At 39.4% G+C, this 20,294-nt stretch overlaps 1 protein-coding gene across 1 annotated transcript in view; it reads right to left on the bottom strand.

The window, feature by feature from the left end:
- Positions 1 to 283: 283 nt before the first annotated feature.
- Positions 284 to 20,294, bottom strand: part of tm9sf4 (transmembrane 9 superfamily protein member 4) — a 42,482-nt gene continuing 22,471 nt past the window's right edge. The window contains exons 7-18 of the mRNA XM_062057875.1: positions 19,618 to 19,739; positions 19,414 to 19,525; positions 14,816 to 14,886; positions 14,611 to 14,743; positions 13,786 to 13,867; positions 13,619 to 13,694; positions 13,465 to 13,548; positions 6,861 to 7,036; positions 6,716 to 6,779; positions 6,507 to 6,626; positions 4,068 to 4,157; positions 284 to 870 (exon numbers count right to left, since the gene is read on the bottom strand). Coding sequence (XP_061913859.1) covers positions 721 to 870; positions 4,068 to 4,157; positions 6,507 to 6,626; positions 6,716 to 6,779; positions 6,861 to 7,036; positions 13,465 to 13,548; positions 13,619 to 13,694; positions 13,786 to 13,867; positions 14,611 to 14,743; positions 14,816 to 14,886; positions 19,414 to 19,525; positions 19,618 to 19,739 — 1,280 coding nt within the window. The 3' untranslated portion in view covers positions 284 to 720. The remainder of the gene's footprint in view (positions 871 to 4,067; positions 4,158 to 6,506; positions 6,627 to 6,715; positions 6,780 to 6,860; positions 7,037 to 13,464; positions 13,549 to 13,618; positions 13,695 to 13,785; positions 13,868 to 14,610; positions 14,744 to 14,815; positions 14,887 to 19,413; positions 19,526 to 19,617; positions 19,740 to 20,294) is intronic.

Below are 20,294 nucleotides of genomic sequence, written 5' to 3'. Positions count from 1 at the left end.
TTTGTATGCTTAAACGTTGCGCCTTACTGCTATCCAGTGGTACATCCTTGCCATTGCACCGTGAGCCACACCATTGCAGGGCTTTCAAGGACATTAAAACCACTGGGAATAAATAAAAAAATACTGAAGTCACCATTTAATGAGTTTAAAAAAACCTCTACAAGGGATGATTCTGTGTGGTCCACCCCACGTCACGCCTCCAAATAATCTCAAGTCCCCCTTCTTTTTGAGCCCACAGATCCGGTACGTTTAGAAGCTGCAGGAAAAGGTACGGAAACATGAGTTAAAAAAAACAAGAGCGCGTTTAATGCATCCATTCTGTAGAATCACCCAGCATGATCAGTCCAACGTAAGACAGTTTGTCTCTCGGGTGGAGGAGGAGGAGGCGGGAAACATTTCATTGGGAGACAGAACTGAAAACATTGATAAATTAGGCTCCAAAGGACAAACGAGTGTGCAGAAAACTCATTGTGTTGGTTGGTAGGTGACCCGGCTGAAGACGCAAACTGTCCCTTGAGAGGAAGCGTCCAAACAGAGGAAAAAAAGTCTTGCTGCCCTACACAATACCACCTCTGGGTGAGGCCGTTGTATTGCACAAAAAAAAATAAAAAAACAGCTCAACACAAGTCAGTGCTTGTTGGGCAATAAAAATATTTATATATAAAAGTTCAAACAAAAAGAGAATGTGACGAGGGGAAAAAAAGAGGAGGAGCCGCGGACTCAGTCGATCTTGACGGCGGCGTAGATCTTCCTGATGAACATGTAGGCGGCGTAGAAGCCGATGGTGCCCGTCAGCAGCCAGAAGGACAGAACCATCAAGGCGGTGTAGCCAAAGTACAAAAGCGAGGGGATGACCTCCACGATGTCCAGCTGAGAGGGGACAGTGTATGACAGGTGAGAACAGCAGAGGGTAATATTTCCCACCCTATATGACCCAGTATCATTGGGAAATTACAGTGTTTTATGCTAATTGGAAACAATAGAAGTCTGATTAATCAGTTCCTGGGTCACACTGTGACCACCACATGTCAAGGTTTTATGTAACATGTCCTAACTTTTTCCACTGAAAGATCATCGTGTGTGGGGCCATTTTGATGTTTCATTTTCAAAACCAATACTATACAATATAACCTTTACGGCGCCCCTTAAGTTTTTCAGGCAAATGTTAAAAACAATTCAGAAATTATTATTTTTAATTTTTTTACTCAACACTAAAATCTCCAAATCAACTTCAGATCTGTCAATATTATTTTTTTGATGCCTTTGCTTGTCAAAACCCTGTTTTCTATGGCAAAAATACAACATCTGCAATATTTTTCACCTCAGAACTTTCAATGTGAAGTAATTGAAGCCTTAAATATGTAAATAATTCATAACAACATGGATTTTAATACATTATAATTGTTTTGAGCAATGACCGTGTAAAAAAAAAAATGCCACTAAAATTTTCAGGAATTTAAAAGGGTCTCACTCATTAAAAACAAGTGATACATTTTTTTATTTTTTCACATTTAAATCTTCAGATCAACATTCAATTTTTTTTATTGCATTATTGTCCCTAAAAATATTTTAAAGGGAAATATTTGTCAAGTAATTGGGACCTTGAATATGTCAATAATTCATAACATCATTTTTTATAAATTATCATTTTTTTGAGCAATGATCGTTTAAAAAAAAAATGCTACCAAAATTCTCAGGGATCCATAAGTGTCCCACTCATAAGAGTGTTAAAAACAAGTCAAACATTTTTTGATTTGTTTTTTAACTTTCACATTTAAATCTTTAGATCAACTTCAGCTCTATCCGTTTTTAGTTTTTTTGTTTGTTAGTAATTGGGGCCTTGTATATGTCAATAATTCATAACAACATTGATTTTATTTCATTATTACTTTTTAAGCAATGACAGCTTTAAAAAAAAAAAAAAAAACGCCTGCATGGCAGCTTTGTTTTATTAGAGTCAACATTACAACTTTTTCTTGTTACATTTCACCTGTTTGCTTTTTCACTCCAATTTTAACAGTATTTTTAGAATGTGCTAAAAAATTAGCTGCGGGCCACACTTTAAAAATTAATAATTAAAAAACTAGAACGATACGGCATCAGAGGGTTAGTCTTAAACTGGATAAGAAGTTATCTAACGAACAGGAAACAATACGTGAAGCTAGGCGAACACATATCTACAACGCTCAATATATCCTGGGTGTACCTCAGGGATCAATACTAGGACCTAAATTATTCAATCTCTATATAAATGACATTTGTAAAGTTACAAAAGATTTAAAGTTAGTATTATTTGCGGATGATACAACAGCGTTTTGTTCAGGAGAGAACATACAGAAGATAATACAAATAATAACAGAATAAATTAACAAATTAAATAGATGGTTTAACAAAAACAGACTATCGTTGAATCTCAGTAAAACTAAAATAATGCTATTTGGTAACAGTAGAAGAGAAAGTCAAACACAAATACAAATAGACGGAATAGAAATTGAAAGAGTAAATTAAACCAAATTTCTAGGTATAATGATTGATGATAAATTGAACTGGAAATCTCACGTAAAAAATATACAACATAAAGTAGCAAGAAACACGTCAATAATGAATAAAGCAAAACATGTTCTAGACCAAAAATCACTTCATATTCTCTACTGCTCACTAGTGTTACCATATCTGAGCTACTGTGCAGAAATATGGAGAAATAATTACAAAAGTACACTTCATTCATTAACGGTGTTACAAAAAAGATCAGTTAGAATAATACATAATGTTGGATATAGAGAACATACAAATCCTTTATTTATTGAATCAAAGATACTGAAACTCCACGACATACTGAATTTGCAAACAGCTAAAATTATACACAAAGCAAACTATAACCTGCTACTAGTAGGGGCGGCGTGGCTAAGTTGGTAGAGTGGCCGGGCCAGCAATCGGAGGGTTGCTGGTTACTGGGGTTCAATCCCCACCTTCTACCATCCTAGTCACGTCCGTTGTGTCCTTGGGCAAGACACTTCACCCTTGCTCCTGATGGCTGCTGGTTAGCGCCTTGCATGGCAGCTCCCGCCATCAGTGTGTGAATGTGTGTGTGAATGGGTGAATGTGGAAATACTGTCAAAGCGCTTTGAGTACCTTGAAGGTAGAAAAGCGCTATACAAGTATAACCCATTTATCATTTATCATATTTACCCAAGAATATAGAACAATTCTTCTCAAAAAAAGAGGAGGAATATAATCTTAGAGATAAATGTAATTTAAAACATTTGTATGCACGTACAACACTTAAGACCTTCAGTATATCAGTATGTGGAATTAAATTATGGAATGGATTAAGCAAAGCAATCAAACAATGTACTAATATGATCCACTTCAAGAAACTCTTCAAACTTAAAGTGTTTACAAAGTACAAAGAAGAAGAATACTGAATTTATTTAATTCATCCATTCTTTCACTCTCAAAATAATCTTACTTATCTCATCATAGGAAATGTAACTTACTTCACCAATTATTATTTATTTTTATTGTGATTACTTATGGAGTATATTGTGAATAAATTGAGAACAGGAAGTGAACAAAAGTTTTAGCAACTGTTATGTAAAAGAAAAGGGGTAGGATTAAATAAGCTCTGCTTCTTCCTTCTCCTTTTCGAACATGTTGAAAAGAGAAAATGGAAATTGTGATGTATCATGTTGTATGCTTGCATGTTCGAAATAAACTCAAACTCAACTCAACTCAACACTTTAGACATCCCTGACTTCAACAATCTTCACTGAGTGTAAAATAAGCAGTATTGATTTTAAACATAAAAACAACAGTACTCTTTAAACAATGTTGCTAATTTATGGATACAAAAAAATGACAGAAATTGCTTTACTCATGACTAGGTTTTGGTGCGGTCCGAGCCTTGCGTTGGTAACTCTGCACCCCGGTTCTTAGCATTCTGAAAAAGTGTCCTTCGGGACAATTTGCGTGCCATCATAAAACCTTGTGACATGCAGGACTGGCATGTTTTTAATGGGGAAAATAAGATGGAGCCCTATGCGATATTAATGCATCGTGTGTATCACCTTATTGGCAAAGTAGAAGACGGCGTACACCAGGACATAGAAGGCTGACCCTCCTGAAACCAGGAAGGTTCTCCACCACCACCGGTAGTCCTTATAAGAACGTTAAGAGGGACAGAAAGCACATGTTGTATAAAGCTGAGCATGGCTAATAAAACTGTTAGCATGTGTCAAAAAACAAGCTTTATATGACATTGACGTGTACAGCTGCAAAATTTGATAAAAAGTTAGCATGCGCATGTGCCATGTACCAAGTTCATAACTCTGTAGTGTTTCAGCTGCAAAATTGGCTGAAAAGGTTAGCATGCGTCATGTACTAAGTTATTTGACTGAGGTATACAGCTGCAAAATTTGCTAAAAATGTTAGCATGTGTCATGTACTGAGTTATATGACTGAGGTGTACAGCTGCTAAATTGGCTAAAAAGGTTAGCATGTGTCATGTACTGAGTTATATGACTGAGGTGTACAGCTGCTAAATTAGCTAAAAAGGTTAGCATGTGTCATGTACTGAGTTATATGACTGAGGTGTACAAATGCTAAATTGGCTAAAAAGGTTAGCATGTGTCATGTACTAAGTTATATGACTGAGGTGTACAGCTGCTAAATTGGCTAAAAAACTTAGTGTGATAATGTTGGCATGCCAATATTAACACGCTAACAGTTTTAACATGTCAAGTACCAAATTATAGGACTGAGGTCTTTCGGCGGCAAAATTGGCTAAAAAAGTTAGCATGTGTGAAGTACTAAGTTATATGACTCAGGTGTTTCGGCTGCAAAATTGGCTATAAAGGCATGTGTCAAGTAGTAAGTTATATTACGAATGTGTACAACTGCAAAATTGGCCAAAAAAGTTAGTGTGCTAATGTTAGCATGCTAATATTAACATGTCAAGTACTAAGTTATATGACGCAGGTGTTTCGGCAGTAAAATTGGCTAAAAAAGTTAGTATGTGTCAAGTACTAAGTTATATGACTGAGATGTTTCGGCTTCAAAATCGACTACAAAAGTTAGCATGTGTCAAGTAGTAAGTTACATTACGGAGGTTTACAGCTGCAAAATTGGTGAAAAAAGTTAGTGTGCTAATGTTAGCATGCTAATATTAACATGTGAAGTACTAAGTTATATACCTACTCAGTGGCCTAGTGGTTAGAGTGTTCGCCCTGAGATCGGTAGGTTGTGAGTTCAAACTCCGGCCGAGTCATACCAAAGACTATATTAATGGGACCCATTACCTTCCTGCTTGGCACTCAGCATCAAGGGTTGTAATTGGGGGTTAAATTACCAAAAATGATTCCCGGGCGCAGCCACCGCTGCTGCCCACTGCTCCCCTCACCTTCCAGGGGGTGAACAAGGGGATGGGTCAAATGCAGAGGACAAATTTCACTAGTGTGTGTGTATGTGTGACAATCATTGGTACTTTAACTTTAACTTATATGACAGGTGTTTCGGCTGCAAAATTGGCTAAAAAAGTTAGCATGTGTCAAGTAGTAAGTTATATTACGGAGGTTTACAGCTGCAAAATTGGCAAAAAACTTAGTGCGCTATTGTTAGCATGCTAATTTTAACATGTCAAGTACCAAATTATATGACTCTAAGGTGTTTCAGTTGTAAAATAGGCTAAAATAGTTGTTAGCATGTGTCAAGTACTTAGTTATATGACTGAGGTGTTTCGGCTTCAAAATCGGCTAAAAAAGTTAGCTGAAAAAGTTAGCATGTGTCATGTACTGAGTTGTATTACTGAGGTGTACAGCTCCAAAATTGGCTTAAAAGGTTAGTGTGGTAATGTTAGCATGCCAATATTAACACGCTAACAGTTAACATGTCAAGTATGACTCTCAGGTGTTTCGGCAGTGAAATTGGCTAAAAAGGTTATTAGCATGGGTCAACTAAGGTGTTTCGGCTGCAAAATTGGCTAAAAAAAGTTGGCATGTGTCAAGTACTAATTTATATGACTGAGGTGTTTCAGCTGCAAAATTGGCTAAAAAAAGTTAGCACGTGTCAAGTAGTAAGTTATATTACGGAGGTTTACAGCTGTAAAATTGGCTAAAAAAGTTAGTGTGCTAATGTTAGCATGATAATATTAACAAGTCAAGTACTAAGTTATATGACTGAGGTGTTTCGGCTATAAAATTGGCTAATAAAAAGTTAGCATGTGTCAAGTACTAAGTTGTATTACTGAGGTGTACAGCTGCAAACTTGGCCAAATTAGATGACTGGGGTGTACGGCTGCAAAGTAAAAAAGTCAGCACGCTAACAGTTAGCATGTGTAAAGTATCAAGTTATATGATTCTGGGGTATTGGGCTGAAAATTGGTTGAAAAACGTTTGCATGCTAAGATGTTACGCTAGCACGCTAACTGTTAGCAAATGTCAAGTATCAAGTTATATCCCTGCACAGTTGAATAAACACACACTGTCTGAAGAGATGAATGAAGGAATTACCTCTGCACACAGCTGGAAGTAGACCATGACGATGCTGATCTGAGAGCAGGAGACCACCAAGATGATGAAGACCAGAAAGAGGAAGCCAAAGAGGTAATAGAACTGATTCTCCCAGATGGCCTAAAAGCACACACACACATTTATGATGACTTGATGGTCTTGGTAATGACCAACACACACACAGGTAGACAAGAAGCTATCACACTCACGCTAAAAATGAAGAAGAGCTCAATGAACATGGCCCCAAATGGGAGGATCCCGGCCATCAGGATTCTAATAAAGAGAAAAACAATGACGGTTTCAAAACCCAAGGTCCTACGTCAGCTCATGTGAGAATGCGGCGCGCTCGCTCACCCGACAAACTTGTTCATGTACCAGCGCTGCTCCGGGACCTGCCGAGGGATCTGGTTGGTGCGCACGGGGTTGTCGTACGGCTGCTTGCGGAAGCCAAAGTAGTAGCCCAGGTAGACCAAGGGCATGGAGATACCAAACCACATGCACAGCAGGGCCAGCATGGTGGTGAAGGGCAACTGAAGTTGGGGAAGAAAGTCAGTCCCAAAGCACAATGAAGTGGACATTGTTTATATCAAACACACACTATGACACATGAAAGGTGTCAACAATGAGCAAATAGGTGTTTAGAAAAGGAAAAATTCACATTAAAAACTAAGAGGGAACTGTGTCCTTTTTTAAGCCGACACAGATAACTTCCTTCTTTTTAAGAACAATACCGATAACCGATAAACTTATTTATATCTATTATTTTTTCAATGTAGATTTAAAGGGGCCCTATCATGCAAAAGTAAACTTTTCGTACCTATTGGTGCCTGCTGTTGTGCATTTGTGTCCCCAAAGTGTGAAATCCAAGCGTGGAGGGATGGCTGGGATGTTTACAAAACTATCTTGCCTTCCTATCTACTTCTTTCAAACGGTCCGTTTGGATTGTGCACAATTGGTGACGTCCCCATTCGGGAACATTGTCCATATATGGTATAAATTTACCAAGACTGTCTTGCGGGCATCCGCCATTTTTAGTTTATGTGCGCGCATCTGTAGTTTAGACGGCAAAATGGTGAAGATACGACTTGAAGAACAAAAATTATGCTGGTTGATTGCAGGGTTTCCCCTTAATAAAAGGTGGCGCGCCGCCAATGCATTTTCATTACCGCCACACCTTGAACATACGTAAGGTTGTTGTTTCTTTTTACTTGAAAACAAATTCAAGTTATATAAAATATTGTAGCCCCCAGAAGATATCACACAAAATCCAAGGCTATTTTTAATTTAAATTAAAGTACATCACTATTGACAAGTGATGTACCGAAAACTCGACCACCGGAAAAACTTTGATTAGCGAAAAACCGCGCTGCCTAAACCAGATGTAAACAAAACGCACGCTATTGTCTGGAATGTCAGTATGTCTGTGATGTGGACGTAACATTAATATATTCCAGACATACCCACGGACAACAATCTACAAAACGTGTTAGTTGTTTTTAATAAAAAAGTCATTTCAAAGTCTCTAAACACTTGAAAAAAACTCAACGAAGTACATTGTACAATCAGCAGCAAAAATTTAAAATATGGCAAAACAATAAAAAAAACATATGGTAATACTAATTAATAACAGATTTGTTTTTAAATATCCTATACATTTTTTCAGCCTTTTTAAAGAAAATCATATGCTCACAGTAAATTAGGCAAATTACTCGGTGATGTCATGGTGACCACGCCCCCACCACCACAGGTATCTTGGCAGTCAAGGGAAAACCCTATTACCAAACTCAGGGCAGTATTCAAACCTCCAGACTCATCTGAAGAAGTAAGAAGTTTCCTGGCTAACGTTTTTGTTTCATGGCAATGTGCCTTCAAACTGTGAAGAAGTTGTGTTTCACAGCAATGTGCCTTCAAACTGTGAAGAAGTTGTGTTTCGTGGCAATGTGCCTTCAAACTGTGAAGAAGTTGTGTTTCATGGCAATGTGCCTTCAAACTGTGAAGAAGTTGCTTCAAGAGTGTGCCAAGAGGAGTCCTGCTTCGCCCACAAACTTTCACGAAAGATGGATTTTCTGAAAAACACATTTTTTAATGACAAGCTCGGTGACTACTATCTATGGCAATGGAGGAGACAAAGAAACGCTGAGTAATAACAGTAGGTTAAACATGTTCAATTTGTTGTGAAGCTAGCTTAGCCTTCCACTGTAAGACAGTAGCATCACCATCCTCCAGCCAAATAAAGAATTATTTTCCTAAAAAATACTTTTAATTTGATCAGTGCCTACTGTGTTTGGCAATGGACGAATAAGTAATATAATCAATGTAACACTTAGCGTACCTTTTAGCCACAACCCTTTGATTGTTTACAACTCGAAGTAGCCGTGCAGCAGAGTTATTTACATGATATAGAATAGAAAAGCCTTTTATTGTCAAAATACACATGTGCAAGTCCAGGATCAAGCATTAGACGCGGCAGAAATGTAACGTTAGTCACGGTTTAGTTCCAGATGTGTACGTAAGCCAGGTTTCCTACCTCTCTCTTGTTTGTATCGCCTCCTTCCTAAGTGCCGACAACAAACCATGCTGAGCAGCTGGTCTCACTATATTATCCGAGATGTCATGTTGTGGTCAAAGTGATTTAAAATAGATGTCTGGTGGCAGTCACCAACATCTGTAGTGCAAAGTAAAAGCAGGAAAGCTAAAAAAAAATTACACAAAAAAAGCTGACAGGCGAGGGCGAAAGCTCATCGGTGTGAGGGGTTCTTTTGCATATAACAACTCCTCTCAAAACGAGCTGTTTTGAAAGGGAGCAAAAAAATGACTTGACAATAGGTCTGTTGAAAAAAAAATTATTTCACCAAAGAACCATCATTACATGCTATGTCAGGGGTCGGCAACCTTTACCACTCGAAGAGCCATTTTGACCAGTTTCACAAATTAAAGAAAACAATGGGAGCCAAAAAACTCTTTTGAAATTTAAAATGAAATAACACTGCATACAAAGTATTTTTTTTGCTTTGTGCTATGTATAAACCAGGGGTTTCAAACACGCAGCCCGCATCTTAAAGGCCTACTGAAACCCACTACTACCGACCACGCAGTCTGATAGTTTATATATCAATGATGAAATCTTAACATTGCAACACATGTCAATACGGCCGGGTTAACTTATAAAGTGCAATTTTAAATTTCCCGCGAAACTTCCGGTTGAAAACGTCTATGCATGATGACGTTTGCGCGTGACGTCGATGGTTGAAATGGAAGTATTCGGACACATTGTATCCCAATACAAACAGCTCTGTTTTCATCGCAAAATTCCACAGTATTCTGTTGGTGAATCTTTTGCAATTTGTTTAATGAACAATGGAGACAGCAAAGAAGAAAGCTGTAGGTGGGATCGGTGTATTAGCGGCTGGCTGCAGCAACACAACCAGGAGGACTTTGAGCTGGATAGCAGACGCGCTATCCGACGCTAGCCGCCGACCGCATCGATGATCGGGTGAAGTCCTTCGTCGCGCCGTCGATCGCTGGAACGCAGGTGAGCACGGGTGTTGATGAGCAGATGAGGGCTGGCGTAGGTGGAGCGCTAATGTTTTTATCATAGCTCTGACGAGGTCCCGTAGCTAAGTTAGCTTCAATGGCGTCGTTAGCAACAGCATTGCTAGGCTTGGACAGGCGGCACAGCATTAACCGTGTAGTTACAGGTCCAGTGTTTGGTTCGGTGTCTCCTGATAGTAGTATTGTTGATCTTCTGTCTATCCTTTCAGTCAGGGGCTTGTTTCTTTTGTTTCTATCTGCATTTAAGCACGATGCTATCACGTTAGCTCCGTAGCTAAAGTGCTTCACCGATGTATTGTCGTGGAGATAAAAGTCACTGTGAATGTCCATTTCGCGTTCTCGACTCTCATTTTCAAGAGGATATAGTATCCGAGGTGGTTTGAAATACAAATCCATGATCCACAATAGAAAAAGGAGAAAGTGTGGAATCCAATGAGCCCTTTTACCTAAGTCACGGTCAGAGCGAAAAAAGATACGTCCTGCACTGCACTCTAGTCCTTTACTCTCACGTTCCTCATCCACAAATCTTTCATCCTCGCTCAAATTAATGGGGTAATCGTCGCTTTCTCGGTCCGAATCGCTCTCGCTGCTGGTGTAAACAATGGGGAAATGTGAGGAGCCCTTCAACCTGCGACGTCACGCTACTTCCGGTACAGGCAAGGCTTTTTTTATCAGCGACCAAAAGTTGCAAACTTTATCGTCAATGTTCTCTACTAAATCCTTTCAGCAAAAATATGGCAATATCGCGAAATGATCAAGTATGACACATAGAATGGATCTGCTAGCCCCGTTTAAATAAAAAAAATTCATTTCAGTAGGTCTTTAATATGAAAATTTAATGTTAGTGCGGACCACGAGTTTTATATGAATGGCGCTTGACAGCGTCATACTTGCCAACCCTCCCGTTTTACCTCCCGTTTTACCGGGAGATCCCCGAAATTTAAGTCCACTTTTCTCTCGAATGTCTGCTGATTTTCACCCTAACAACAAGAATAATGCCCTCTACAACCAGCATTGACAACGTGCCAGTCCAGGTACATGTTGTATGCAGCTTCTGCGTGCACACGTATGTGACAGCAAGGCATACTTGTTCCACAGCCATAAAGGTTACACTTACGGTGGCGATATAAACAACTTTAACTCTCTTACTAATATGCGCCACACTGTGAACCCACACCAAACAAGAATGACAAACACATTTCGGGAGAACATCCGCACTGTAACACAACATAAACACAACAGAACAAATACCCAGAATCCCTTGCATCCCTAACTCTTCCGGGCTACATTATACACCCCGCTACCACCAAACCCCGCCCACCTCAACCGACGCACGGAGGGAGGGGGGTGGGGTGGGGTTTGATGTGTGGAGGACGAGGAAACATGCTTCACGACACACCGTAGCTCACCGGCGTCACAAAGTTAACAAACACCATGGGTGGCTCTACACCTGACATCCACTGTAATGATACCAAATACAATAGCGTATCTAGTAGGGCTGCAAATCTTTGGGTGTCCAACGATTCGATTCAATATCGATTCTTGGGGTCACGTTTCGATTATAAATCGATTTTTTCGATTCAACTCGATTCAAAAACGATATATTTCCGATTCAAAATGATTCTCTATTCATTCAATACATAGGATTTCAGCAGGATCTACCCCAGTCTAGATCCTAGAGGTCCAGTGATCACAGGTAAGAGCTACTCTGCTAGCTCTAGTCACAGCTTCCCCCACTTCTAGCTTTGTCTCTCTGTAAAGTGAAGGTACAACATTGTCTGTAAAAACCGAGCGTGATGGGATGTCATACCGTGGCTCAATAGTTTTGATCATGAACCTAAAGCCTTCTCTCTCCACTGCGCTGTATGGTCGCAGGTCTTTTGCAATGAAACAAGCGATGGATCTGGTTATCTTCTTTGCCCGTTCAGAACTGAGTGGTCATTTTGTAAAGTGGTGAAGTGTGCGTTGATTAGCTGCCGGTGTTGTTAGTGGATGATCCTTTTCCTCTGATAACTCTGGGTGGCGTCTGTCCAAGTGAGCGCGGGGATTTGACGTATTCACAAAATACTTAACTTTAGCGTTGCAAAGTATGCAAATTGCATGAGTCATGTCAAGCCCTTTCTTGCCACGGTAAAATCCAAAGTATCTCCAAACGTTTGCTTTCAAAGTCCGCGGAGGCAGTTGTATTTCTTCTTTAGGCTGCTCGGTGTCTTTTTCTTCTACCTGCATTTTATCGGCAACACAACAACACTACACTTACTAGCTAGCCACCAGGTAGCCACGCTGCTTACTGTGCAATACCTACGGTAGCCCAGAAGGCACATACACATTGCCGGGAGCGGGGGAAGAAAATCGATTTTTGAAAAATGAGAATCGATACTGAATCGTACAATGTGAGAATGGTGATTTGAATTCGAATAGATGTTTTCCCACACCGCTAGTATCTAGTCGATACTACTATGATTATATCGATATTTTTAGCATCACAAAATCTTTTTTCCTTTTTTAACAAAAAATTCATATTATGTTTATAAACTCAGGAAATATGTCCCTGCACACACGAGGACTTTGAATACGACCGATGTATGATAGTGTAACTACTTGGTATTGGATCGATACCTAAATTTGTGGTATCATCCAAAACTAATGTAAAGTATCAAACAAAAGAAGAATAAGTGATTATTACATTTTAACAGAAGTGTACATAGAACATGTTAAAACAGAAAATAACCAGATATTAACAGTTAACGGACAAGTAGATTAATAATCAATTTTTACAGTTTGTCCCTCATAATGTTGACAAAATAATAGAATGATAAATGACACAATATGTTACTGCATACGTCAGCAGACTAATTAGAAGTCTTTGTTTATTTACTTACTACCAAAAGACAAGATGTCTAGTATGTTTACTAATTTATTTAAGGACTACATTGCAATAATAAACATATGTTTAATGTACCCTAAGATTTTTTGTTCAAATAAAGACAATAATGAATTTTTTTGTGGTCCCCTTTATTTAAAAAAGTATCAAAAAGTATTGAAATACATTTTGGTGCCGGTACCAAAATATTGTTATCGGGACAACCCTACAATGCTAAAATACACAAGCAATACAAGTGTATTGCATTTGAAAGGGTATACGTGCAATATTATTATGTATTGTCATTACTTCAGTGGTTAATTTGGTCTCAAAATAAAGTTGACAATATCGTTTATCTGCAATAATTTTGTAGGTCAATATATCGTCCAGCAAAAATTGTAACCGGCCCATCCTGATATGAGCACAACAATTATCTGTCCGCTTTGAAAAGGAAATATGGCAAAATGGCCTCTGCGTCCTTGGATTTTTCAGCGTAGGTCCCTAAATGGAAAAGGTTTGGTTTATATTCATGTTCATGCTCACCGCCCCAGAGGAGTGCTCGCCCCAGATGAAGCAGTTGAGGATGAAACAGATGCCAAAAAACACAGCGGGATACAAAGTTGCAGTCTGCAGGAGATATTAGAAACATGTTGATACAGAGTACGGCGTTAGCTAAGAAACAATGTCTGCCACTCACACAAAACGCTCCTTTCTTCCAGCGGTGGCCTTTCAGTGTGCGGTACAGTCTCCCCGCAAAGTAGCCTCCAAACACACTAGGGAGTAAAAACAACACATTTTAACACCACAAAATGATTGCTACAGTAGCTTCCTCTTCTTTTTCTTTTTAGCAGTAATAGTTCTCACCCCATAAACATGAAAAGGAAGCAAGCAGTGGTCATCAGGGCTCCTCTACTGGATGGAGACAACATGCCCAACATAGCAACAACTGCACAAGCACATAGAAGGAACAATTAACACTTACAAAGTCAACACATCGTATATTCCAGGGGTGTCCAAACTGCGGTCCGCCAGCCTCTTCGCAGAGTGCTTTCAAATTAATCTTAAATACCAAGCGGTCTCTGAATGCTACATATTTGCTGCCATCTTGTGGACAATGTGAGTAAATCAGATCAATGACCCTTGATAAAAGCGCAGCAATTACTTATATAGCACAATCCAAACAACCTTCCTTAGTCATAGTGCAAAAAAACCCAAACAAAACAATGCAACTAACATAAAGGTCAACACACATAACACAACCTGCTCACTGAACTTTGTGAATATTATGAAAAACGTCCAAACACCATGAAAAATGCAAAATTACACCCATTTAAATCCAATAGAATGCATGATGGGAAAATGTCAAACACTCTCTCCACACTTATCCATGTTTGGCACATGTTAGCTGTGTGATCATTCTGATTGATTACAAAACTTTAAGATGGTCGTCACGGAAGTAAACAAGGTAGGAGTCAAACGTTCACATACCGGTACTCTTAATATCAAATTATAATAATTATGTATCCATTATATTAATTATATAGCATCATATTAATATGGTATGTACTCGCACGCACATATATAGTTACTTTACATGCAGTCGGACAATATTTTTTAGCCCAATGCGCCCCCAAGTCAGAAGGTTTGGACACCCCTGACATAAATGTATTCTTATTAAAAAACACTCACATATGACAATAAGGATCATGCAAAACAGCTGGATCCCCGACCCCAGCAGTGAGCTTAGAATCATGGGGTACTGAGGCGGCCTGAACACATCACCGTGGACATTCTTCCATCCCGACTCCTCCATTGTGTCCTCCTGTTGGCAAGAGAAAGATGGTTCAAAGGCCAGCAGCACACCAAGACTTCAAAGGTCAACAAAGCAACTTACAATATCGTCTTCTCTGTTGTAATTAGCAATGTCCTTCCTCAAGGTTCTGATGATGATCATACTGAGGATGCCTGAGCGAGAAAGAACATAAGCACGTTTATGGAAAGCACTGAGTGGAGGTCAGGGGTGTCCTAATACAACCTTTTCACTTCTGATATCGATATTAGAGCGCCGAGTACAAGCCGATATTGATATTGCTCAATGAAGGACCCTTTTTACGTATGTCTAGCTTGTGTGCTTTAGTGTGCTTAGCTGTGGTGTAGCTGCTAGCTCCAAGTAGCCTGTAGCCTAGCATGTTTACCTTTTTTAAATGACTTATTGGAGGACATTTAGATGTTAATCAGACATTTTACACGCAAGCCAATATAATCTGATATTGTTTTTTTTTTGCTGATAGAGCGATATCCGATATCAATATCGGGTCGGGACACTCCTAGTTCTAAGAGTAACGTGTCCCTAGAGCTGGTTGATAAAACTATATCATTATATATCACAACAGACAGTCAATATCAACAAAAATGCGTTTGATAATTTCTATTTCTTCTTCAGAAGAAGAACGTTTCGAAGCAAGGTTGGTTGCATGAACAAAGGCACTCGCTCTCTCGCAGGAAGTGAACACTGATCAGTAAGAGTGACACACTAACAGCCAATCAGGTAACAGTATCAATAACCAAGTTTGGTTGTGCCATCTTGTTGTCTCGCAGTTGATTCTTCAGTGAGAAGCGAAAGTAAAAATGAGTTCTGCACTGAGCAAAGAAATTGTCGATAAAAGAGGAAAAGTCACCTCGACAGTATAGCATTAAAACATTTTTAAAACAGACTGCAGTCAGACCAAAGGCTAGGCTCACCCTTTAGAGCACAGCCATAACTTCCTGTCACTAAACCTGCAGAAAATAGTTCTTCTCAGCTCTCTTTGTGTGTAAATGTTTACAGTTTTCACTATTTTCTTACACTTTCACCTTCACCTTCATTTTAAGAGCTTATTGCTAAGTGTTCAATGGGATTTTACAATTTTAATTACTTTTTAATTAATTTTAATTGAGTTTCTTCCCATGCTTGTGTTGACATTTCCTTCCCTATCTGCTTTGATCGTTGAGGGCATTATAATCAGAGGAAGGTTACTAAAAACGTAATACATTTTTTTACATGTAATATATTTTTCTCATGGTCCTTATTTTCCGTAGGTCATAAAAATATCAATAATTAAACACTTGTATTGTGATACAATTTCCAGTCATATTGCCCAGCCTTATTAGAGCCTGTTTATGAGCACTAAATGTTCCGGAGACAGTAGTTATAGTTAAAAAAGGACACCTATTTAGTATGTTTATTGTGAGCTGAGCTAACATTAGCCCTGTAATAATGTCACAAGTGGCTGTAAAATGTGACTCTTTTGCGGTACATGATGTAGTAGTTTCTCTCTCACACACAAACACATGGTTGTAATATTAAGAATGGATTAGATTTACAGTGTATTCTGGACTATATGCCACGACTACGCTTTGAATCCTGCGGCTTATAAAACGGTGTGGCCAATTTATGGATTTTTGCTCGCTAATGGTCATAATGTTTTGTGTTCAATAGCGTTCATGAAACGAAAGCGGAGACACTGAAATGGTGTGTTATTTTTTGTGCTACGGCACCATCTTTTGAACGAGTTCTCTTAATGCAGGTGTTGTGGTTTTAATGCCTTAAATCGGATGTGAAATTGTCCATAGTGCTTCTGCTCAAAAGGATTCTTCATTCGTCACTCCAAGCAACGTGTGTACGTTTTACAATATAACTAAAACAATGCTTACTTACTTAACCGTCCCATGTGTGATGTCTGTAGGAATGTTTTCATGCATACTTGTACGCGCTATCGTAATGTAATCAAGCATTAGCAAATATGCTAACATGTTTACGAGTGTCTATTAGTGCTGTATTTTTCGGACTATAAGTCGCAGTTTTTTTCATAGTTTGGCCGGGGGTGCGACTTATACTCAGGAGCGACTTATGTGTGAAATTATTAATAAATTACCGTAAAATATCAAATAATATTATTTAGCTCATTCACGTAAGAGACTAGACGTATAAGATTTCATCGGATTTAGCGATTAGGAGTGACAGATTGTTTGGTAAACGTATAGCATGTTCTATATGTTATAGTTATTTGAATGACTCTTACAATAATATGTTACGTTAACATACCAGGCACGTTCTCAGTTGGTTATTTATGCGTCATATAACGTACACTTATTCACTATTCTTTATTTATTTTAGATTGCCTTTCAAATGTCTATTCGTGGTGTTGGGTTTTATCAAATACATTTCCCCAAAAAATGTGACTTATACTCCAGTGCGACTTATATATGTTTTTTTCCTTCTTTATTATGCATTTTTGGCCGGTGCAACTTATACTCCGGAGCGACTTATACTCCGAAAAATACGGTAATATTTACCTAAAATTGAATTATTTTTGTATTGTTTCAGTTTCACAAATTGGATGACAGGGGATGCAAAACAATAACAATACTGAAATAAACTGCAACAAAAAACAGTGCAATTAACAGTGCAATAACAGTGCAATACATTTTCATAACATGGTCACTACTGCATGGTTTCTCTTGTTATATTCTTATTTTTACTGTTATATTTTTATTCTTATTGTTGCTTTTTATTCTTATTGTTATATTTTATATTTTATTTCCATTTATACCCCCATTATTTACTTTTTAGATTCGAGCTCAATTCTGTACACTGCTGCAGGAATTTTTATTTTACTGAGGGAACTCTCCTGAAGGAATCAATAAAGTACTATCTATCTATCTAATAGTAGTAGTTGTAGTGCAAGTACCATTAAACAATCTGAAGTTACTCGCCAGTTACCCAGTACTTGAGTGGTTTTCTTCAGTGCGTCTCCCATAACAATGTGACCTCGGACTATGTCAAGGTAACGTGCGGAGTTCCCCAGGGTTCGGTTCTTGGCCCTGCACTCTTTAGTATTTACATGCTGCCGCTGGGTGACATCATACGCAAGTACGGTGTTAGCTTTCACTGTTATGCTGATGACACTCAACTCTACATGCCCCTAAAGCTGACCAACACGCCGGATTGTAGTCAGCTGGAGGCGTGTCTTAATGAAATTAAACAATGGATGTCCGCTAACTTTTTGCAACTCAACGCTAAGAAAACGGAAATGCTGATTATCGGTCCTGCTAGACACCAACATCTATTTAATAATACCACCTTAACATTTGACAACCAAACAATTACACAAGGCGACTCGGTAAAGAATCTGGGTATTATCTTCGACCCAACTCTCTCGTTTGAGTCACACATTAAGACGGCCTTCTTTCATCTCCGTAATATCGCTAAAATTCGTTCCATCTTGTCCACTAGCGACGCTGAGATCATTATTCATGCGTTCGTTACGTCTCGTCTCGATTACTGTAACGTATTATTTTCGGGTCTCCCTATGTCTAGCATTAAAAGATTACAGTTGGTACAAAATGCGGCTGCAAGGCTTTTGACAAAAACAAGAAAGTTTGATCATATTACGCCTATACTGGCTCAACTGCACTGGCTTCCTGTGCGCTTAAGATGCGACTTTAAGGTTTTACTACTTACGTATAAAATACTACACGGTTTAGCTCCAGCCTATCTCACCGATTGTATTGTACCATATGTCCCGACAAGAAATCTGCGTTCAAAGAACTCCGGCTTATTAGTGATTCCCAGAGCCAAAAAAAAGTCTGCGGGCTATAGAGCGTTTTCTATTCGGGCTCCAGTACTCTGGAATGCCCTCCCGGTAACAGTTAGAGATGCTACCTCAGTAGAAGCATTTAAGTCCCATCTTAAAACTCATTTGTATAATCTAGCCTTTAAATAGACCCCCCTTTTTTAGACCAGTTGATCTGCCGTTTCTTTTCTTCTCTCCTCTTCTCCCCTGTCCCTTGCGAGGGGGAGTTGCATAGGTCCGGTGGCCATGGATGAAGTGCTGGCTGTCCAGAGTCGGGACCCCGGGTGGACCACTAGCCTGTGCATCGGTTGGGGACATCTCTGCGCTGCTGACCCGTCTCCGCTCGGGATGGTTTCCTGTTGGCCCCGCTGTGGACTGGACTCCCGTTGATGTGTTGGATCCACTGTGGACTGGACTTTCACAATGTTATGTCAGACCCACTCGACATCCATTGCTTTCGGTCTCCCCTAGAGGGGGGGGGGGTTACCCACATATGCGGTCCTCTCCAAGGTTTCTCATAGTCATTCACCGACGTCCCACTGGGGTGAGTTTTTCCTTGCCCGTATGTGGGCTCTGTACCGAGGATGTCGTTGTGGCTTGTACAGCCCTTTGAGACACTTGTGATTTAGGGCTATATAAATAAACATTGATTGATTGATTGACTGAATATTTAAGTAATGTGGATGACTACTTGAGTCATGTTACTCTTACTTGACTCTCTTCTATTCAGGTCAATGCAATATTTAACCAAATGCGGAAGAGGAACTAGTTCGATTAGTTCCCTTTAGTAATGATATACGTACCTGACTTTCTTTAAAAAAGGTGCGAATGTAAAACAACAACTTCGTGGAAACAAATTGTCGCTGGAGGAACAAACCTGAGAGGAAGAAGACCACCACCACAGAGTTGACAATGGAGAACCAGTGAATCTGCACGTCGCTCATGGTCAGGTAGGTGTCCCATCGAGAAGCCCATTTCACCTCGCTCTCCTGCCACGGTCACACAAGACACACAGTATTCAATATTTGTTCTACGGGTACGGCTCTGGGAGGATTATTTATTCTGTGTCACAGTGGCTGACCTCCCAGTGCACCGAGTAGGTGAAGAGGACCTCGTTCTCCTTGGTGGGGTCGATCTCCTGCGGCGCCGAGCCGCTGGCCTCCGGCATGGAGCAGGTCTTGTCCTTTTCCACAGCCTTCAGGTCTAAGTGGAGGTACAGTTTGGGTCAGCATTCCTCAAACAGAGGGTCCCTTTTGTGCCAACGCTCTAGTAGTCATGTTAGAACCTGCAGCTAGGTGGCAGCGATGCTCAATGCAATCAACAAGATCCCTGTTCTACCCAGTAGGAGTAGGAAGTACTGAGGAACACAAGAGTACGGGACTAAGTGATGGAAAAGTTTGTGGCAGGAATGAAAGGAAAGGATGATAAAGAGAAAAAAATATACATACTGTACGTAGCCTCTGTAACTACAGTAGGAAATCAGGAAAGACAAGGGTATGTTTGATGCAACATTCTACTTCCATTTGCAACATTCTATCTGTGTGGGACGGCTGTTTCTACCATTGCTACAATAAAAACCGTGTACAGATCAGGGATGTGACAAACCATCCGATTTTTGTAAAAATAAAAAGTATGTGATTGCCTAGTTATGTCTTTTAATACCGATCACATACACCACTCACTTTTTTAACAGGTGAGCTACTTTTCAAATGACTAAGTCGAGGTTATCTGCCTCATCTATATTTATAATTTGTATTT

This window comes from Entelurus aequoreus, linkage group LG01 (assembly GCF_033978785.1).
Source record: "Entelurus aequoreus isolate RoL-2023_Sb linkage group LG01, RoL_Eaeq_v1.1, whole genome shotgun sequence".
Taxonomy (NCBI): Eukaryota; Metazoa; Chordata; class Actinopteri; order Syngnathiformes; family Syngnathidae; genus Entelurus; species Entelurus aequoreus.
This window is presented reverse-complemented; position numbering and strand designations above follow the sequence as displayed.